General features: G+C 52.8%; 1 protein-coding gene across 2 annotated transcripts in view; it reads left to right on the top strand.

The window, feature by feature from the left end:
- The first annotated feature begins 10,215 nt into the window (after window positions 1–10,215).
- The window catches only part of NOL6 (nucleolar protein 6), a 29,753-nt gene continuing 20,023 nt past the window's right edge, over window positions 10,216–19,945 (top strand). Inside the window, exons 1-15 of one of the 2 annotated variants that reach the window (XM_074932205.1) lie at window positions 10,216–10,372; window positions 10,576–10,770; window positions 11,757–11,873; window positions 12,153–12,332; window positions 13,616–13,784; window positions 14,529–14,663; window positions 14,808–14,971; window positions 15,456–15,576; window positions 15,917–15,975; window positions 16,137–16,238; window positions 16,982–17,097; window positions 17,473–17,650; window positions 18,051–18,173; window positions 18,334–18,482; window positions 19,217–19,292. In XM_074932205.1, the coding sequence (XP_074788306.1) occupies window positions 10,232–10,372; window positions 10,576–10,770; window positions 11,757–11,873; window positions 12,153–12,332; window positions 13,616–13,784; window positions 14,529–14,663; window positions 14,808–14,971; window positions 15,456–15,576; window positions 15,917–15,975; window positions 16,137–16,238; window positions 16,982–17,097; window positions 17,473–17,650; window positions 18,051–18,173; window positions 18,334–18,482; window positions 19,217–19,292 (2,025 nt within the window). In that variant the 5' untranslated portion in view covers window positions 10,216–10,231. Of the gene's footprint in view, window positions 10,373–10,418; window positions 10,476–10,575; window positions 10,771–11,756; window positions 11,874–12,152; window positions 12,333–13,615; window positions 13,785–14,528; window positions 14,664–14,807; window positions 14,972–15,455; window positions 15,577–15,916; window positions 15,976–16,136; window positions 16,239–16,981; window positions 17,098–17,472; window positions 17,651–18,050; window positions 18,174–18,333; window positions 18,483–19,216; window positions 19,293–19,945 lie in introns of those variants that run through there. The other variant, XM_074932206.1, reaches the window with a different exon arrangement.

The following is a 19,945-nucleotide window of genomic DNA, read 5'->3' as shown; positions in this document are numbered from 1 at the left end:
GGTAAATCTTACAGTAGACATCTGCTACCGACCTCCAAACCAAAATAAGGCCAACATCTTGTGATTAAGGTCACTTAAGCAAGTTTTGGGTCAACAGCACCTGGTTCTTACGGGTGACTTCCACTACTCAGACATTTGTTGGAAGAACAATACAGCAGCTCACACATCATCCATCAAGTTCCTGGAATGTGTAGAGGACTGCTTCCTCATACAAATGGTAGACGTGCCAACCAGGAATGAGGCACTGCTGGACTTGCTACTCACAAACAAAAAAAACCTGCTTTGTAATTGTGCTGGATTTGTGTGCGTGACTGTGTTTTGGTAGTGGGGGAGGGGGCTACAGCAGTGGCCCCTGTGAGAAGCTTCTCAAAGCTCCCCTGGCTCCAAGTCGGACCTGCCTCTGGCCAAGGCCGAGCCAATTAGCAATGGTGGCTGAGCTTCTGCAATAATGTATTTAAGAAGGGGAGCCTGGGAGGAAGAGTTGGAGCTTTGAGGAAGAATCGTGAGGGAGATATACCTGTGCAAACACTGGGGTCAGTGAAGAAAGGAGAGCAGGGGGGAGGTACACCAGAGCAGAGACCCCCTGCAGCCCGTGGTGAGAGGGCAGGCTGTGCCCTGCACCCATGGACATCACCGGTGGAGCAGATGCCCACCTGCAGCCCATGGAGGACCCCACGCTGGAGCAGGTGGCTGTGCCCAAAGAAGGCCAGGACTCAGAAGGAAGCCCACACTTTAGCAGACCATTGCTGGGAGGACTGCAGCCCGCAGGAGGGACTCACGCTGGAGCAATTTGGGAAGAGCTGCAGCCCATGGGAATGACTCACACCAGGGAAAGTTCATGGAAGACTGTCTCTCATGAGAGGGACACCACACTAGAGTAGGGGAGAATGCGAGGAGTCCTCTTCCCTGAGGAGGAAGGAGTGGTGCGACTGACCACATCCCACATCTCTTGACCCCTGTGCCTCTAAGGGAGAGGAAGTAGAGCAATTGGGAACAAAGCTGAGCTTGGGAAGAAGGGAGGTGTGTTGGGGAAGGTGTTCTTAAGATGTGGTAGAGTTTCTCACTCTCCTACTCTGTTACATGTTGTTGTTGTTAGTGTCCGAGTTGAACTGATGTTCTTTTTCTTTCCCTGACAAGTCTGTTTTTTGCCCTTGACAGTAATGGGTGAGTCATCCCTCCTTATTCTTATCTCAATGCTTGAATCTATTGCTTTATTTTCTCCTTCCCATTCCTGAGGGGGAAGGGGTGAGTGAACGGCTGTGGTGCTCAATTGCACTCTGAGATCAAATCACGACACTAATATCTCAGTTAGTGATAGTCTTGTCTAGAGTGATCACAATATTGTGGAGTTTGGGATCCTGCTGAACATGCTGAAGGTTAGTACTAAGACAAAGGTTTTAGATGTTAGACTCAAACTCACTAAGAGCTCAGGTGGAAGGGATTCTGTGGGAAGCTTCCGTGATGGTAAAGGAGTTTCTAGCTCTCTTTGAGTGCTGGGGATTTTTCAAGCACACCCTCCTGGAAGCACAAAACCAGTTCATACCCTTTAAAGGTGAGAGAAGTAGTCAAACCAAGAGACCACCTTGGCTTAAATGCAAGCTTCTGAGTCTGCTTGAAATTAGAAGAGAAGCATACCAGAGATGGAAAAGCGGATGAATACCCACAGAGAATGACAAGGGCGTTGCCAGGGCTTCCAGAGATGCAGTTAGAAAAGCAAAAGCTCAGCTCAAACTGAAATTGGCCAGAGACGTTAAAAACTACTAGAAAGAGCTTTTCCAGTACATAAACAACAAGCAGAAACAGAAAGAAAACACTGGCCTGCTGTTAAACAGGAGAGGTGAATTAGTCACCAATGACACTGAAAAGGCAGAGGTTCTCAGCACTTTCTTCACCTCTGTCTTTATCAGCACTGTTGGGCCCCAGGCCTTGGGAACAAAAATCCAGGTTGATGCTGAAATGCTGGGGTTTCAACCCCAAGCCCCAAATTAAGGTTGACATGTGGGTGATTCCCACAGCCCTTCCCAAAGGGGGGGTGAGTTTGCCTTTAGGCTTCCCTCCAGGGTGCGGCTGGCCTGGCAGACAGAGCCATCGGGTAAATGAGCCCCAGGGGTCTGCATTAAGTAAGCAAAGGTCAGGTGTCCCACTGAGGGATAAAAGCTGGGACCACATGCAGGGAGTTTCTGTCTGTGAGGTGGATGCCCTGTGCAGAGTTCCCTGTTGGGGAAGGACCTCCTGCCTCCCTGGGACTGGGCTCCAGTCAGGTCTGGCTTTTGTAAACGTGGGCTGTGTAGAGATTCAGTATGTGGCTTCCTTGGTCTTATGTGTTTGGTTTGTTGACTCGGTTGTCTCCCGTCCCTTCTATGGGAGACTGCATTTCATCATTTATTCCACCCATTGTTGGTTGTGTGGTGTCGTTGTTGGGGTCAGTGGGATTGATGTCAATTATGTATAATCTGACTTGTTTGTACCCCCAGCGCTCACCCATGTACTGACCCTTTTCTATCAAATACAGTTTGGTTATTGGTTCACCTTTATGCTGGCTGTGTCCTTTATGCTAGGCCTGATAACTGGCAAAACAGATGCAAGCACAGACCCACAGTCAGTGAAGGAGGAGTTGGTACACAAACTATTACAAGAGCTTGACCCCTACAGATCGGTGTGTCCTGACGTTATCTGCTGAGGGTGTTAAGAGACCTGGCTCATGTCGTTGTGAGGCCACTCCACATCTTGGATTTTATGGAGAGTGGTGATAATCATGGAGATCAGGGGATGTCCCGGAAGATTGGAAGAAGGCTAATATCCCCATCTACAAGAAGGGATTAAAGGAGGAAGCACCATCAGTCTTACTTCAGTCCCTCAGAAAGTTACGGAATGAATCCTCCTGGGGGCTGTCACCAGTCGAATGAAGCACATGACTGGGAAAAGCCAGCACGGATTCACCACGGGCAAATCGTGCTTGACAAACCTGATCGCCTTCTACAACAAAGTAACCTGCTCCGTTGATGTGGGGTGAGCAGTGGACATTGCCTACCTGGATTTCTCCAAGGCTTTTGATATGGCTCCCCACAGCCTCCTCCTAGAGCCGCTGATGTGTTACGGTCTAGACAAGTGGTGGGTGGTGGGTGGGGAACTGGCTGACAGGCCCCACCAGAGGGTGGTGGTGAACAGCTCCTTTTCACACGGGCACCCTGTCACAAGTGGGTCCCCCAGAGATTGATATTGGGCCCAGCGCTGTTTAATATCTTCATAAGGGATCTGGGATCTTCATAAGTGAAATATCTTCTCTAATATCTTCATAAGTGAAATATCTTCTCTAATATCTTCATAAATGAAATGGGATTAAGTGCGCCCTCATGAATTTTGCTGATGATACCAAACTGAGTGGGGAAATGGACACTTTGGAAGGGAGAGCCGCCCTGCAGGAAAACCTGGATAGGCTGGAAGAGTGGGCTGACAAGAACCTTATGAAGTTCAGCAAGGACAAGTGTAAGGGAACACCTGGGAAAACATAATCCAGGAGTGCAGCACAGGCTGGGATCTGTCTGGCTGGAGAGCAGCTCTGTGGAAAGGGACCTGGTGGACAAGCTCAACATCAGTGAGCAGTGTGCTGCAGTGGCAAAGAAAGACAACAGGATGCTGGGCTGCATCAGCAAGGGCATCACCAGCAGAGATAAAGTCATTATCCTACTGCACTCAGTGCTCGCCAGGCCACACCTGGAATACTGTGTTCAGTTTTGGTCCCCACTATACAAAAACATGTGGACAGGCTGGAGAGGGTCCAGAAAAGGGCTACAGATGATTAAGGGACTGGGAAGCCTGCTGTGTGAGGAAAGGCTGAGAGAGTTGGATTTGCTCAGCCTTGAGAAGAGGAGGCTCTGGGAAGACCTTATCACAACATTCCAGTATTTAAAGGGTGGCTACAAAGAAGGTGGGGATGTTCTTTTTACAAGGAGTCACATGGAAAAGACAAGGGGTAATGGATACATGTTATTCTTGGGGAGATTCTGATTGGACATGAGAGGAAATTTTTTCACAGTGAGAACAGCCAGCGACTGTAATAATCTCCCCAGGGAAATGGTGGATTCCCCAACACTGGACACTTTAAAGATTCATCTGGGCCAAGTTTTTGCAAGAAATGTTGGACCAGATCATCCTTGAGGTCCCTTCCAACCTTGAGGTATTCTATGATATGGCCACACTTGGGATGGACAGTCAAACATTACAGGAGTGCTTTCTTATGTCATTACCCTGTGTACCAGATTATTTTTCCTGGGAATTACAAATTACTCTGCCACTCATTAAAACTTGAAGCATTTGAAAGTACTTTAGAAATGAAAGAGAAGAACTATTTAATCCTACAATGAAATACAGATTCTGCTGGGGTGAGACAGAATCCCTTCTCCCCAGGAGAAGCAAGAAACCCCATCAAATCTGTGTAAAGCTCCTGGGAGGGATCAGCCAGGCAATGAAAGGTACCATTCCCATACAGCGGGATGGTGGCTTTGTGCCTTGGTCCAGGAACTATTGCTGAGGTCAGGTTTTGAGGGGCTTGGAAAAAAAACAGCCATGGCTGTGGGGTGGCCAAGGAGGGTTAGGGATGGATGGTCTGGTGTGAGAAGCCCCAGGCAGGAGCTGACTTCGCTCATGAGGAAGCATGAGACATCTGCGGGTGATGCCAAGCCTGGGGATGTGCCAAGGTTTTAGCTCAAGGTTTAGCTCCCCACAGCCACTGTGCAAGCAGAGCATTTCCACAGCAGCAGCTGTTTGCAGGAAGGCCCCAGGGTGGGACCTTGGGGAGGGAGGGCAGGCACTTCATGAGCTGGGGTCAACGTGATGGCTAAACCTGCTCAGCAGCCCCATCCAAGCACAGCCCCTTCTCCCTGGCTGCGCACAATGTCAGCGGCATTCCTGGGACAGGAGCAGAGGGTGTGCGTGCACATGGGAGTGCGTGCGGGTCTGCACTCCTGCACAGGAGTTTGAGCCTCATCACTGAGAGCATCAGCACTGTGGTGGTCTGAGGTTTGGAGGTGCTCAGTTTTTTGAGAAATGCTCCCAGGAAAGGCAGCAGCCAAGCAGCCATGTGACTCCCCATGGTCCCTTGGTGGCCCCTCCACTAGCTCAGTGGGTTCAAGGGTTGTGGGCAGGAGGTTGCCAGTCTGGTATCTAGCACCCTGTTTGCAAACTGCTTTGGAAGGTCAAATGGATTTAGGTTCCCTCAAAAAAGCCCCCACAGGAACCATGTTCACAATTCACCACCAGGCTTTTCATTTTGCCAAGCGTAAAGGGATGGTAGGGAGCAGCAATTCCCTTTTTCTTCTGCAACTCCCCCTTTTTGGGACACAAGTGATCCCCAACAGTAGTTCAAAAGTGCCCTTGGCCCTCCTTGCATCCCAGGGGAAAGGACAGCCCTGCTCCACCAGCATGGGCGAGCCAAGTGAGGAACAGATGGAAGCAGAAATAACCCAGCGGAGAGGGGAAAAAAAAAGTCTCAGCCCCAGCCTGTTGGTCCTATCAGTGCTGTTATCTCATGGGAGATATTTTGGGTAGCATTTATCACACCACATTGTCCCAGTGTGGGGCAGCAGGTTGTGTGCTCACGTGTGGACCGAAGGGATGGATTGTGGTTTTTGCTCTGGTGTTGGTGGTCATAGACCTTCTGGGGTTTGGGGGCTGACTGTGGACACAGCGTAAGGTGTTTGGGTGGTACTGCTGTGTCTATGTGACACAGCCAGGGGCTGTGTTGTGGTTTCTGTAGTGCAGTGTAGATTTTTAAAGGAAGTATGCATATTATTTTGGGGACTTTTGCCATTTGTAAGATGCCACTGTTGAATTTTGATGGCGGTGTCTAGATAGCTGGTGTTGATGTGGGATTTCCCCAGGGGTGCATTGATGCCGGCTTGCTGTCCCTCTGCACCTCTCAGGAAAGCAGGAGCTCTGGGATGCCACGCCAGGAAGATGCCGGTACACAGAACTTGGGGATGCTCACCCTCAGCGAGAAATCGTCTGGGCAGGGCTTTACCTGAGCTAGGAGACCCTGGATTCTGGGGGACAGAGCCAGGGGAAGGATTACTCCAATTTCCCAGGGATTTCCAGGTGGTGGGGTTGAAGTGTGGCTGGAAGTGGGAGCCTGGCAGCTGTCGGGCAGCCAGGGCCATGCTGCAGCTCTTTGGGCAAGGTGGGATGGTCGGAGGTGTGTGATGCTCGCGAAGGTGGGCATGGGGTGTGGAATGCTGTAAATCTGTATTTTTTTATTAGTAGTATTAGTATTAGCACTGTAGGACGGGTTGTAATTAATGACTCACTAAAATGAAATAGGTGCTGAAATACTTTATTAAATAACCTCTCCTGGGAAAGATGTGACCGGTCCTGCTCCCCACAGCAGGGCTGGTCATGCTGCCTGGATGCCCTGGAGTGTCACATTCAGGAGTCAACCTGCCCTGGCCCCCCTCGTCCCCCCATGCCCCAATGCACCCCAGGCCCCCCTGGCTCCATCAGACCCGGCAGCTTCTTCCTGCAGCTGTGTGTGCATGAGTGCATGTGTCTGTAGGTGTGAGTGTGTAGGTTCACATGTATGAACAAGCATGTGTGTACATCTGTATTTTGTGTTTGCATATGTACGTAAGTCCTCACATACGTATGCAAGAGTATGTATGTGCACATGTATGTGTGTGTGCATGTGTAGGGGTGTGTGTGCATATGTGCCTGTGTGTATATGTACGTGTTCATATATACATGTGTATGTATATGTGTGTAAGTTTGTATTTTTGTGTGTGTTTATGCATGAATACGTGTGGGCATGCGTTTATGTGCTTGTGTGTCTAGAGCAATATGTGTGTGGTGTGTACATATGTGTGTGTGCATGAGCGTGTGCAGCTTTGTGTGTGTAAGTATGTGTGTGTTTGTGCGTACATGCACATATGCGTGTGTATCGGTGGATGTGTGCATGCCTGTGCACGTGCCCTGCCCTGGAGGCTATGGGTTGAGGGTTTGAGCCTGGAAGTGGGGGGACACAGAGTGCTGGGGGGTAGGAGGCTGGGGAGGCCTTAAGCCCCTTCTGTCACTCTGACCGGGCATTACACCCCATCCAGGGGATGGCAGGGGCCAAGGGGGGTGCTGAGGGGTTTGCATAGTGAGGACGCCAGTGACCCACTGTGGACCTGCCATTTATTCCCCAACTGAGAGGGTCCTTCCTCCCCCATCACTCTCAAGTAGCACAGGGACGTGACCTTGGGGCCAGGGATGACCAAACCGGTTTTCCCAGCCTTCCTAAAAATGCTTCGCAAGGCTGCAATTACCCTTGCCTTAAATCAGAGGGGAGCCTGACATGGCAGGTATGCCCACAGCACCCGGAGGCATTGGGCAGTGAATCACGTCTCAGGGAGCAGCGTGGCACAGTGAGGACGGAAGGGGAAGAGCTGCAGAGCTGGAGCACAGGAGTCGTGGCTCCAGCGGGGGCAGGAGGGAAGGGGTAGGAATGGGAGCTCCTCCAGCCAACGAGCTGTTTCTTTTGGGAACATGTAGGATAAATTTCTCCTGAGTTAGAAGCTGATGCTGTAATTCATACTCAGCGAAGTCACTGGGGCTGTGCACAAGAATTACTTGCAAAACCAGCCAGGAGTTGAATGTCTACGCTAACTGGAGGTCAATTTTGGGGGCAATCTTGGTGTGCAAGGGAGTGTGGGGCAGCGTGTGCATGGGTGCAGATGGATGAAGGGCTTTCATCTCCCTGCCTCAAGGGGCAGCCTACCGGACCCAACTCAGCCGCCAAGATGAAGGAAGAAGCGATTCAGAGGTTACAATGAGCAAAAACCCTCTCCTGACATGCTCTGGAGAGGGCTGGGGATGTTGCTGCTGGTGGCTGAGATTGAGAGTCTGTGATGCAGCAGCCAGGCAGGAGCTGCAATAAGCAGTAGCAGGGGCCAGCAGTCTGGGCTCATACCTACAGCTGTCTCGCACATCCCCACTGCAACCATTTGCATGCAGAGGGTGGTCCTCAAGTACAACAGCAGGCCAGCCCGACTCTTGGGACACTTCCCTTGGAAAGTGGGACCCAAATGCCCACCTGGAGCAGTCCCAGTCCCCTGACTGACACAAGGCTCAGACCTGGCTTTCAGCAGGGTTGTTCTCCATGGACATTGTTAAATACCAGGTATGGGAGGCTTGAGGAGGTTCCTGGCAATGCAGCTGCTGATGGTGCCCAGCTAGGAGCAGGTCAGGCAACACACAGGCTGATGCCAGCCTTTCAGCCTTTTATGGGAAAAGAAACGATGACTGGCTTCAAGCAGGAGCCGGCACTGGGATTTCCATGGCAGAGACACTGCGCAGTGTGTGGAAACGAGCTCTGCAGGGTGGAAGCTGGGGGGAGCCATGGGCACCCGCAGACGTGGCATTGCTCTACTTTCCCTAGCAGAGGTAAGGGTGAGAGCCTGCCCCACTCCATCATAAGCCAGATGCAGCAAAGGCCTGCAGGGCAGAGGGAAACATCCTCTGAACTCCCAGCTTGTTGTTTTTTCTCTCCAACACCCAGCCTGCTCATTTTTCCCCCAAACCTGCTGGATTTTCCCAAAACTTGATTGTATTTCCCACAAGCACAGCCCATGAACTGTGGGCTGATTTGGCTTAGGGGGCCTGTGCTGGGGACAGAGCTTAGCCCAATTCACTGGGGAGTTTTGTGAACCCCTACATTTACCTTCAGAATGGATACATGATCTTCTACTCTCTGTCTTAACATGCCTACACACTTACTCTTGAAGAGATCCTGCGTATAGTGTTCCCACAGTGCAGGAAAAAACCTGAATTGCAGGTGGCCAGGGTTCAGGGAGAATTCGGATCTAACATAGTGATTACACATTCCTGGCTGGGATGTTGCCCCAGAGTAGAGTCCTTCTAAATGAGGACAGTCCCACTGGAGTCAAAACATCCCTGTTTCATGGGAAAAGCTATCTACAGTTACACAAAAATCAGCAAAAGAGCTGGAAACTGAACTAAAATTATTTGAGCCCCAAATCTGTGACCTCCTGTTCAGAGCCACCCAAGGATTGGGCTTTTAAATACCTGACAACCCAAATCTGGTCAGACCTTGGGTTTGGAGTTGCTTCTGTAAAGGCATATATAAAGGGGATATTTCTCCCGCTCTGGTAACCAGCACACAGGCTGCTGCTGGCCCAGCCCTGCTCCCAGTGCCTGTGCCAGCCCCTGTGGGAGCTGGCCAAGCTGGGTCAGCCTGCCACATCAGCTCTCTGCAGGTCACGTACGGGATGTCCACCCTCATTAATCATGAAGCACGAGAGCCCGGCTCTGCAGCATATAGGCAGTTCCACACTCACCCTACCCAGGATCAACTCGACCGTGCCGCTTGCAGCCTGGCTGCCTTGGAAAAATAAAAGTTCTTTTCTGCATGCAGGACATAATGTGTCTTGAAAACAGCAAGTAATTCAGGGTTGTTCTAAAATCCTCATGCCAGAAGGCACATGCAGCTCCACTGCTGAGCCACCTGAGGCTCAAAACGGGAGAGGGATGATTTGCCAACTGTTTGCCAGAATCGTGCATATTGTGCAAACTGCACCTTATTTTACTATGTGTACATATACAGCTGGCATCAGCTGCTCTGAGCTCAGACCATGCCCTGGTTACTCACCTAGCCCCAAACAACCCTAAATTTTCTCCTTGTCTAGATAGAAAGTCACACCAGACTGAAAACTGGAGTCTGGTATGTTTATTAACCCCTGATATACTACATCTCCGCCTCCCTCATTATTTTCAGGTCCCTTTTGAACACGATGTTAAGAATGTGGTCCTGCTGAAATCAGGGTCCCCAAGAGGCACCGCAGGTAGGACCCGGCCAGCGGGGTAATGCTGTCCTGCAGGCCGAACCGGCTTGTGGCACCCACCTGCGGTCAGCCTGGACGCAAAACCACAACGAGCTGCCCCGACAGTTTTGGGTTAAAGGCTGTGAATTTGGGTTACAGCCCATCTGGCCCTGGACAGCCAGCGGGTCCGGCTCCGGGCTCCACCCCAGCCAAGGGAGGGGGAGGTCCAAGGCGGTCGGGAGGGCCCAGCCAACGGCCTGCGGGGCAAAACGGGGCACCTTAGTGGGGCAACCCTGGGTCCGTACCCCGCGATGAGACCGGAGGGCAGGGACACCCACCCCAGGGAGACACGCCCCCCGACACCACCGCCGCCGCCTCGCCGTGCAGGGAGGACCTGTGCTGCCGTCAACCACCCGCAACTGATGCGAAACACGCCGCTCCCAGCGCGACCTGCCGTAAAGCGAGGAAGCACACACCCACCCCTCAGCCCTGCTCAAGAGAGCTCGTCCCCGTGGGCAGGAGGGCGGGGCATAGCCGGCGAGGCCAATAGGAGCCCTGCGCTGGTACGCGACGGCCAATGGGGAGCGGCGTTCCGCGGCCAGCAGGGTGTGTGGCGCCGCACGTGGTGACAGGGTCCGCGCGCGTGTGGCGGTGGCGGACATGGCGGTGAGGAGGCGGCGGCGGCGGCTTCAGGGAGGGGGGATCGGCGCCCCCAGGGCGCCTGCGGCGGGACTGTGGGTCGAGCCGTGCTGTCTTCTCCTTGCAGGGCTCCGCGCAGGGCCGAGAGTCCCCCGCCAGGGGCGCGGCGCGTGGCGGGAAGAGGGCCGCCCCGGCCGGGGCCGGCGTCCTCCAGCCGGCGAAGCTGAGCCGGGCCGAGCTCTACAAGCCGCCGACCAGCGAGGAGCTGAGCCAGCTGAAGGAGACGGAGGACCTCTTCCACTCCAGCCTGCTCCGCCTGCAGGTCAGCCGGGGGGCCCGCCGGTCCGGGGAGCCGCCGTTGGCTGCTCTCTGCTCCGCTGGGGGCAAAACTGGAGAGGGAGGGGAGGAGCAGCGGGACCCCGGACCCCAAGCTTCCCAGGAACCGCCTGGGAAAAAGACCCCCGGGCGCTGGCAGGCCCCTGAGCCCTTCTGACCCGGTAAATCTAGGCAGCGGCCGCTGCTGCAGGAGCTCGGCACGGACGGGGCAGGGACAGAAGGCACAGGCTTTACAACGCCCCCAGCGTATTACGGATGCTTCCACAGTAATTCCTATTACTGCCCTGCGCCAGGCGCTGGGTGTCTTCTACACCATTAAAATTGAATCCCTCCAGCACTTAACTTCAGTACGGTGGAAGTGCAACCATTGCATCCCTCGCTGTGGAGATCTGTTGCTTTCTAGGGGAGGAACAAAGCTGCTCTTTGGCGAGCTTCTGGATGGGGCAGGAGGATTTTTTTATGTCCTGGTAAAGCTAGCTGTCTGTGTTAGGGTGAGGTCAGGCTGGTGACTAGATGGCTCCTGGTGGTAACATTTTAATGTTGGTGAGGAGCGGCTTTGATCTGGCCACCTGCTGGTGTTGGTGGCAGGATCTCTAGGGCCTGGTTCGTGGTGTGAACCTGCACTGTTGTTTCCTGCAGCTGATACTCTGTCGTGCAAAAAGCCTGTCTGAGAGCTGTGCCTCTGTGAATCACACCAGTTCTTTGTGGCTGGACCTCACACAGAAGTTGGTGGGATGGAGTTGATTGCCATCCAGCCCTTCACAGGAGATGTCAGGATCTGTGTTGTCCTTCTGCCTGTGGACTGACTGGACTCCCAGCTCCAGGCAGGGTTTGTGGAGAGGCACAGGTGTTTTCCTCAGCAAACCTGCTGCCCTCTTCACCAGGCTCGTGGTTGATGCTGGAGGACAAGGTAAAGGGTAGGGGCAATTCTGGTGTTGCAACTGCCTTTGATGTTCCCTTTTCCCCCTGCAGATCGAAGAGCTTCTGAAAGAGGTGACATTGAAGGAGACAAAGAAGAAGAAGATTGATGCTTTCCTCCATGAAATTAACAGCCTGCTGAGTGCCATCCCAGAGACCCCAGAAACTGAAGTACGGTCCAGGGGGATGGAGGAGATGGTGGCAAGAGCCCTGCATGGAGCAGGCTCTGCTGTTACTGTGCAAGCAGTGGTCCTTATGGACTGTATCCCTTAGGGACTGAAAAAATATAACTTTGCTTTATCTTGGAGGGGAGAGGATAACACTCTGTCTCCAAGCCCTGGGTGCCAGCACCTGCAGCTGTATGGGGAGAGGGGTCCTGGTCCCTGCACATCTGCTGTTGGTAGTGCTTAGAGTGATTTTTTTTTTTTTTTGTGTCCCATCTGTTCCTAGCTCACTGACCAGGCCTGGCTCCCCAAGGGTGTGAAGGTCCCGTTCCTGCAGGTGCCATTCAGTGTGAAGGGGAGGTTCCGCTTTGTGCCCCCAACCGAGCTGAAGGTGGTGGGCAGCTACCTGCTGGGCACCTGCATTAAGCCGGAGATCAATGTGGATATGGCGGTGACCATGCCGCGGGTGAGTCTGGCCATGCCTGCTCCTGAGTTGCCTGGGGCCTGGCTGAGCCCTCTCCCCTCCTGTCCCCCAGAGCTCCCACCTTATCCTTTCCATTCCTGAATGAGGTTACCGCATCTGGATGTGCAGTGTGGTGATTCTCATGAGGAGATGAGGAGTGTGGTCTCACTGCTTGCTCTACCAGAGCTTGCTGCTGCTTTGATTTTACCTCCACATGAGAATCTTCCTTCTCTCTCTGGGCTGAACCTCTTCCACACGGGTGTGAAGACAGATGTTGTTCAACTTTGAACCCCACTGCACTTCTGCTCCAGTTCCCAAGACTGTGTTACAGGGAGGTTGATGTCTGCAGGCTGTTACCCCCCTAGAGCTCCCTCCCCTTCCTGCCCAGATGTGCTCTAACTGGGTTTGAGATGAAACAACACACTGTTTAGCTGCATGTCTCTCTGTCTCCTGTGATCCTAGAGCTGGTGAGCCAGCAGCAGGGTAGTGGTCCTGACTGAAATGCTGGGGTTTCAACCCCAAGCCCCAAATTAAGGTTGACATGTGGGTGATTCCCACAGCCCTTCCCAAAGGGGGGGTGAGTTTGCCTTTAGGCTTCCCTCCAGGGTGCGGCTGGCCTGGCAGACAGAGCCATTGGGTAAATGAGCCCCAGGGGTCTGCATTAAGTAAGCAAAGGTCAGGTGTCCCACTGAGGGATAAAAGCCGGGACGACGTGCAGAGAGTTGGGAGTTTTTGTCTGTGAGGTGGATGCCCTGTGCAGAGTTCCCTGTTGGGGAAGGACCTCCTGCCTCCCTGGGACTGGGCTCCAGTCAGGTCTGGCTTTTGTAAACGTGGGCTGTGTAGAGATTCAGTATGTGGCTTCCTTGGTCTGATGTGTTTGGCTTGTTGACTCAGTTGTCTCCCGTCCCTTCTATGGGAGACTGCATCTCACCATTTATTCCACCCACTGTTGGTTGTGTGGTGTCGTTATTGGAGTCAGTGGGATTGATGTCGATTATGTATAATCTGACTGACTTGTTTGTACCCCCAGCGCTCACCCATGTACTGACCCTTTTGTATCAAATACAGTTTGGCTATTGGTTCATCTTTATGCTGGCTGTGTCCTTTATGCTAGGCCTGATAACTGGCAAAACACTGACCGACTTGGAGCCCCTTGGGGCTGTAGCCACACAGCTGAGATAGGGCTGCCTGTGGGGCCAGGGAGAGTGGTGGGTGATGTAGTGCCGTGGGCTGAACTAGGCAATGCAGGCAGGTGAGGTGAGATTGCCATGTCCTTCTTTTCCCAGGAAATCTTCCAGGACAAAGACAATCTGAACCAGCGCTACCACCGGAAGAGAGCTCTGTACCTGGCCCACATTGCCCATCACTTTTCTAAGAAGAAGCTCTTTGGGAGTGTCAAGTTTGCCTATATGAACAGCAACCATCTCAAACCCATCCTGCTCCTGAGACCTCAAGGTAGTGCTTGAGCCTTGCTCTGGCATGGGGTGTCAGTGGGCACTGGCGTTAGGTGGAGGGTGGTGGTGGTAGTCTTATACCATATAACAGGCCCTTTGGAAAGGGGTCAGCCTGTGGCTGGCAGCACAGTTGGTGATAAATTTTGGTGTTTCAGTGTTCCCAGTTGTCCTCTCTCTCCGCACACAGCCTTGTTTTCAAAGTCTCTTCCTCTCCCCAGTCCCTCTCTGCATCTTGGCTGGGCTCCCCATCCTTGGCCTTGCTGGCTTTCCAACCCTGTAGGTACTTCAGGGAGTAAAGCAGACCATACAAAAACATGTCTGTGTCTCGTACTGTCCTTCCTGCTTTCCCTGCCATCCTCTTGCCTTCCCTGAGCAGCTGTGCATGGCCTGGCTCTTCTCTGAGATGGCATGGGCTGCTGGGCTGCTTTTTTCTCTGGACCCCAGGCGATAGCAGGTTTGAGTGTGGCACAGGCAGTTGTGTGGCAAGGTCAGGGCAGGCAGGAGAGTGCTGGGGCACCAGACTGGCCAGTGGGGGTGAAGATGGGACTTGAACATGAGCAGTGTGACCTCACGGTTACTGCTGGCTCTGGGATGTGGTCACTCTGTGCTCTGAGATGATTTCCATTGCTGCTGAGCTCTGCTGGGAAGGAGCTTTTTACTTTCCCCAAGGTGGGGATGCTCCCTATTTTCTCAGGTGGTCTCTGACATCTCTTCTTCCTGCACATCTACCCCCTGGTCCTTATAGGCAAGGATGAGAAGATGGTCACTGTCCGACTCCACGCCTGTCCTGCCCCAGGTCTCTTCAAACCCATCCGCTTCTATCCCAGCAAGAACAACGTTCGGACAGCCTGGTTCATGGAGCAGAGCACACCCAAAGAAGGTAGGGCCTGGGACTAGGCGAACGTGAGGCTGCTTAATTCAGACAGAGACTGCACCCCGTGTCTGGAGGTGAGTTTGCTGCAGCCCTTTTCTGTGAACAGGAGGTTTGTGGTTGGGTCAAATGTGCTGTCATCTCCCCCCACAGGAGCCACTGAGCCCCCAACCCCTCACTACAACAACTCCATCCTCTGTGACACGGTGCTGCTGTCCCACCTGCAATTCTTGTCTAGTGCAGCCACTGACTTTCCAGGCATGAAGGATGGCCTGGCCCTTCTCAAAGTTTGGCTGAACCAGCGGCAGCTCAGCAAGGTATGTCCTGTGCCAGGGGACAGGGCAGGTTCTGCTTGCCTGACTACCCTGCCTTTGGCCTGCTCTCCCTCCCTAGACGTGGAAAGGTGGTGTTTTGGTCTTTGTGGGTGGTGTGGTGGGCTTATGACTCTGGTTTGAGCTGTGCCAGGTTTCAAGGACCTCTATCCTATCCTGTAGGTTGCAGTGAGTCTATGTGTACCAGACAGTTGTGCTTTTTTGAGATCCTGGGATGATGCAATGATTTTTTTTTTTCCTTTTGGGATTTCATCCCATTTCCCAAAGAACTTTCAGGAGTTGCCTTCCTGCAAGGGGATCCATATCTCTGCTCATCATACAGAGCTTTGGTCCAGTGTCTTCCTGGTGGGGTTGGGGCTTGGAGGATGCCCCGGTGGTGGTGACAGAGGACAGAAGCAGTTGTGGGGTGGGCTCTGGGGTTCATGGTGCCTTGTTGAGCTCTCATTGACTCAGCCCTCTGTTTTCACAGGGCTTGGGTAGCTTCAGCGGCTTCTTGGCCTCCATGCTGGTTGCCTATCTGCTGATGAAACGCAAGATTGTCAAGATGATGAGTGGGTACCAGGTGCTGAGGAGCACCCTGCAGTTCCTGGGTGAGTTTCCAGGAGCCTCCCTGAGTAGGAAAAGGCTAGTGTCATCAGACCCTCTGCATGAAGTCTCAACACAGTGCGGGAAGGGGGAATTTTTGCTTTTTTCTCTCTAATGCTGAGACCCTGTGGGTGGGATGGACAGGAGGGTATGCGCAGCAGAGCAGGTCTGGATGGAGCAGCTGGCAGAGGAGTGGGTAGGTCCCATCACAAGGCAGAGGTCAGCATTGCTTTATAGCCCCGCTAATGTTGTGAGATCATGGTGGTATTGACACTCAGATACCACTGTCACCAGTGGAAGAGATGTGGAAGGTGCTGTGACTTGCTCCTTCCTGTCTGCCCACAGCCACCACTGACCTGAGCGTGACAGGGATCAGCCTGGTGAAGGATGCAGATGCCTCCCTGGTAAGCAGCTCTCTGCTGAGGCTTGTGCCTATGTCTGGCTGTGCTGCCAGCACTGCCTGGGCAGTGATGTGCCTGTTACAGGGGTGTCAAATGGCAACAGGGTGGTGTTGCCCTGATGTCTGTGCTGCACTGTGGCATAAAGACTGTGTTTGCTCTTCCAGCCTGACCTGGATGACTTCCACCAGGCGTTTGAAGTGGTCTTTGTGGATCCCTCTGGGCTGGTGAACCTCTGTGCTGATATGACTGCCAGCAAATACCACCAGGTACCGAGCAGGTTGTGATGGCAGCCTGAGATGCTGTCTTAGGAGTGTGCTGAGGCAGGCAGAGGGTGGTTAGATGTCTTGGAGGAGGATGTTGGATGTGGGGAGGGGATTCAGTGTTGCTTTTTAAGCTTTTAACATCCAGCTTTGAAGCTCAGAAGTGAATTTTGAGACTTGGATGTTGTGTGACCTGACACAGACAGGATGCAGGAATAACCACAAAACCACAGATGAAATGCGAAAAGTAAATTTATTCTTGTTACCTCAACACAGACGTTCTACTTGTCAAGCACACAAGACTAAATGATTAGTGTGCTATATGTGTTTTTTGACACCCCAGCTGCAAGTCACTTGAGTGTGTTTACAATCCTCCTTGCCAATCTTTCATTATTTTCCTACAGATGCCTTACCTGTCTTGCTTGAATGGTGGGGGAAAGTTGTTTTCCTCTCTGTGGGCACCTTAGGGTGAAGCCAAGGAGCTGTTTGACAGAAGTAACTGTTTAGGAGCAGAAAAAAACCCCACCCTGATGGCAGGGATATCAAGGAAGGACTGTCTGGCCAGCAGCAACAGCTGTTGGTGACTCAACTTCATGCTGAGAACAGAGGCTGTCTGGGACCAGGTCTCCTGGTGACCATGGAGCTGGGGTGTCTGTGGTTGATGGGGGAGCGTTGGTGACCACTGCTGGAGGTATTTGCTTTCTTTCTGCACTCCCATTCATGCTCTTCTGTCTTGTCTCCTTGCTCAGGTCCAGTTCGAAGCCAAGCGCTCCATGGAAATCCTGGATGATCGGATGGTGGATGGCTTTCAGGTGCTGCTCATGACTGCAAAGCCCATGCTCAGAACCTTTGACCATGTCTTCCAGTGAGTCTTGCTGTGCTGGTGGGGTAATGCTGAGGTGCCTGTTCAGACTGCTTTTGACTTTGGATTGGGGTGGTGGGAGGTGGCCCTGCTAGCTCTGAGGTAGATGATGGTGCCTCTTGCATTTGGCCATTCTGCTTTTACTGTCTAGAGAGCTTCCCCCGAGGAGGAGGGCAGTGCTTTAGCCTTTGGAAGTGGTGACTGTCTCAAGAACCAGCATCTTCTGTGGTGCATCCTGAGATGCCAAAGTGCAGTGCTTCTTGTAGCCTCCATCCTGCACCAGGACCCTCAGCTCACCACTTATCCATCCTCTAGCATATATCTCAGAAAGGATTTGGTGGCAGAGGTGGGTGACCAGCTTATTTCTTTCTCTTGTAGCCTGAAACATGTCTCCAAGCTGCAGGGTGCCTGCAAGAAGATGCAACTGCTGAATGAGCTGATGGATAGGGGTGGGAACTACGTGGCTGCAGCCCTTCCCTTCATTGTGTCACTGCTGGCCCGTGGGCTGGCCAGGAGAGCGCTGCTTGTGGCTCATTCCTTGCCTGAGATCCCCGAGGTAATGCAGCTCGGCAGTGACACTGCATCCTTTACAGCACATGGGGGTCTCGTGTGTCCCTCGTGGCGCTGCAGGGAATGGGGAGGGGATCTTTGATCACTGGGAGAGGAGACAGGCCTGTCCCCTTTGTGGGGAATACAGGACCTGAGGTCCTTCACTGGGATGTGGGGTGCAACTGGGAGGCTTGGTCTGGGCAGAAGTCCTGGCCCAGTAATGGGGCAGGGTGAAGACGGCTGGTTTTCTCATCAGGGAGACCAATTAAATGAGGCTTTCCTTGCCCATGCTTGTCGGTGCACCTGAGAGCATGTAGCAGGAGGTTCATCTAACAGCTCAGTATCCAAGCAGCTGCTGCTCCAGCAACCTCATCTCCTTCTGCCTCATGTTCCCCATTTTCCCACAGTGGCCGATTGATGCTGAGCCCCCAAAACACAAAGATGTTGGGCCCCTGATGTTTGGACTCCTGTTTGTCCCTGAGTTTGCTGCCAGCTTACTGGAGAAGGGACCACAGGCCGATCACCCTGAGGTGAGGGGAGCCTTGCTTGTGCCGAGTAGGGTGTAGCAGAGCTGGTGTCATGCTGTGGTTGCAGGTGGCTGTGGAGCTGGCTGATGGTCACGGGAGTGGTTCAGCTGGCCCTAGTGGTGACCTCTGTCCCTGTCCTGGCTTGGCCAATGTACCCCCACAGGCTCTGGACTTCCGGACCTTCTGGGGGGAGAAATCAGAGCTGCGGCGGTTCCAGGATGGCAGCATCTGCGAGGCAGTGGTGTGGGAGGCAGACACAGTCTGCCAGAAACGCCTCATTCCTGAGCAGATCATCAAGCATCTGCTGAAGCTGTAAGTCACACCGAGCAGCAGCCGAGGCTGGGGGACCCACAGCTCTGTGTGGGTCACTGCTGTTCTACTGGCTCGTGCCATGTCCCTGGTAACCCCATTGTCAGCTTTGCAGCACATTATGTGTCATTTTGGCTATGTGAAGTCTGGAAGTCATTTCAGTTGTCCTGATGCCCACCAAGACTTGGGGAGGGCAAGCACATGGTGCTGTAGCTTCTGCTGATGGTAATGCTAAGGTCAGGGAGGCAGCATGGTCTTGCCCTTGCATGCAGGTGGGATGTTGGGACACTAACTGTTGGCAGTGCTGGAAGAGAAGCTGTCTGGACTTTGCAGGATGTTTCATGAAATCCTGTAATGGTTCACAAGGCTGTGTTTCCCTACAGCGTTGGAAAGCCTCCCTTTAGCCGTTCATACCTTCTGTCAAAAAAGAGACCCTCTTGCACAGGATGAAGGGGTTGCCTGGGCCTCTTTATCCTGACTCAAGGAGGGGTCTTGTGAGGAAAGGTCATACATTGGTGACTTTGAATCCTGTGAAGATGCATGAGTTTCTGGGCCGCTTTGTATGGATAACCTGGACGTGGGAGAAACATACAGAGATTGGTCTTCTCACCATGACCTTCCTGTATGGAGGGGTTCCTCATCCTTGGACTGACCCTTGCCTATGGGCACATCATGTAGTGTCAGGATGGGTGGGTTGGCATGTCATAACTAATTTTCTGTTGTTTTCTTCCATGTAGTCATGCAGACATTCCCGAATCCTCCATCTGCTACATGGGAGCCCTGCTGGAGTCTGTGATCAGGACTGGGCAAGAGGTATGGTTGTTCCTCCAGTGGGGCTCTAGTATTCTCAAGGAAAGGAGGTATAGGGAGGGCTACAAGGAGGTCATTTTAGCTTTGTGGCCCTCAGCCAGGTGTGTGGTTACCAAGAGAAGGTAGCAAGGGCAGTGAAAATTCCTACCTGCCAATGCTTCGTTGGGCAGCATGGTGCTCTCCTCGGATCTGCCAAGCCTTTCATGCCAACCAAGGCATAGCTGCTGAAGTCCTCTTGCTCAAACACAGCCCCCACACCCTATTTTCCCTTACAAGCATCCCACTGGTCTCTCTCTGCTTGTGTCCGCTATGTCCACATAATCTGAGGATATATCACTGTCTTGCTGTGCTCCTCTGGCTGAACCTTGCAGCTGGAAGTCCAGAAGGATCTTGCCTATCATGGTGAAGAGTGCTAGATCATGCCCACCAAAGCCCTCCCTAGTGCTCCAGCTGAATGTGCAGCTGAAACAAAGAAATGTCAGTTTGAGACAGAAGATATGCATCTTAGAGCTGAGGAATGTCCCTCTCCCTACTTCTGCTCTCCAGCTTGTAAAATTAAAGACTGGAGATGAACCATGAGCACTTTGGCACCATTTTGCTAGTCTTTGGTAAAACCAGCTTTTTACCTGTTGTTGGATGGAGAAGGTTGTTTCCTT

Source organism: Athene noctua, chromosome Z (assembly GCF_965140245.1).
Source record: "Athene noctua chromosome Z, bAthNoc1.hap1.1, whole genome shotgun sequence".
NCBI lineage: Eukaryota > Metazoa > Chordata > Aves > Strigiformes > Strigidae > Athene > Athene noctua.
The sequence above is the reverse complement of the archived record's forward strand: the minus strand, read 5'-3'. Positions and strand labels throughout refer to the sequence as shown.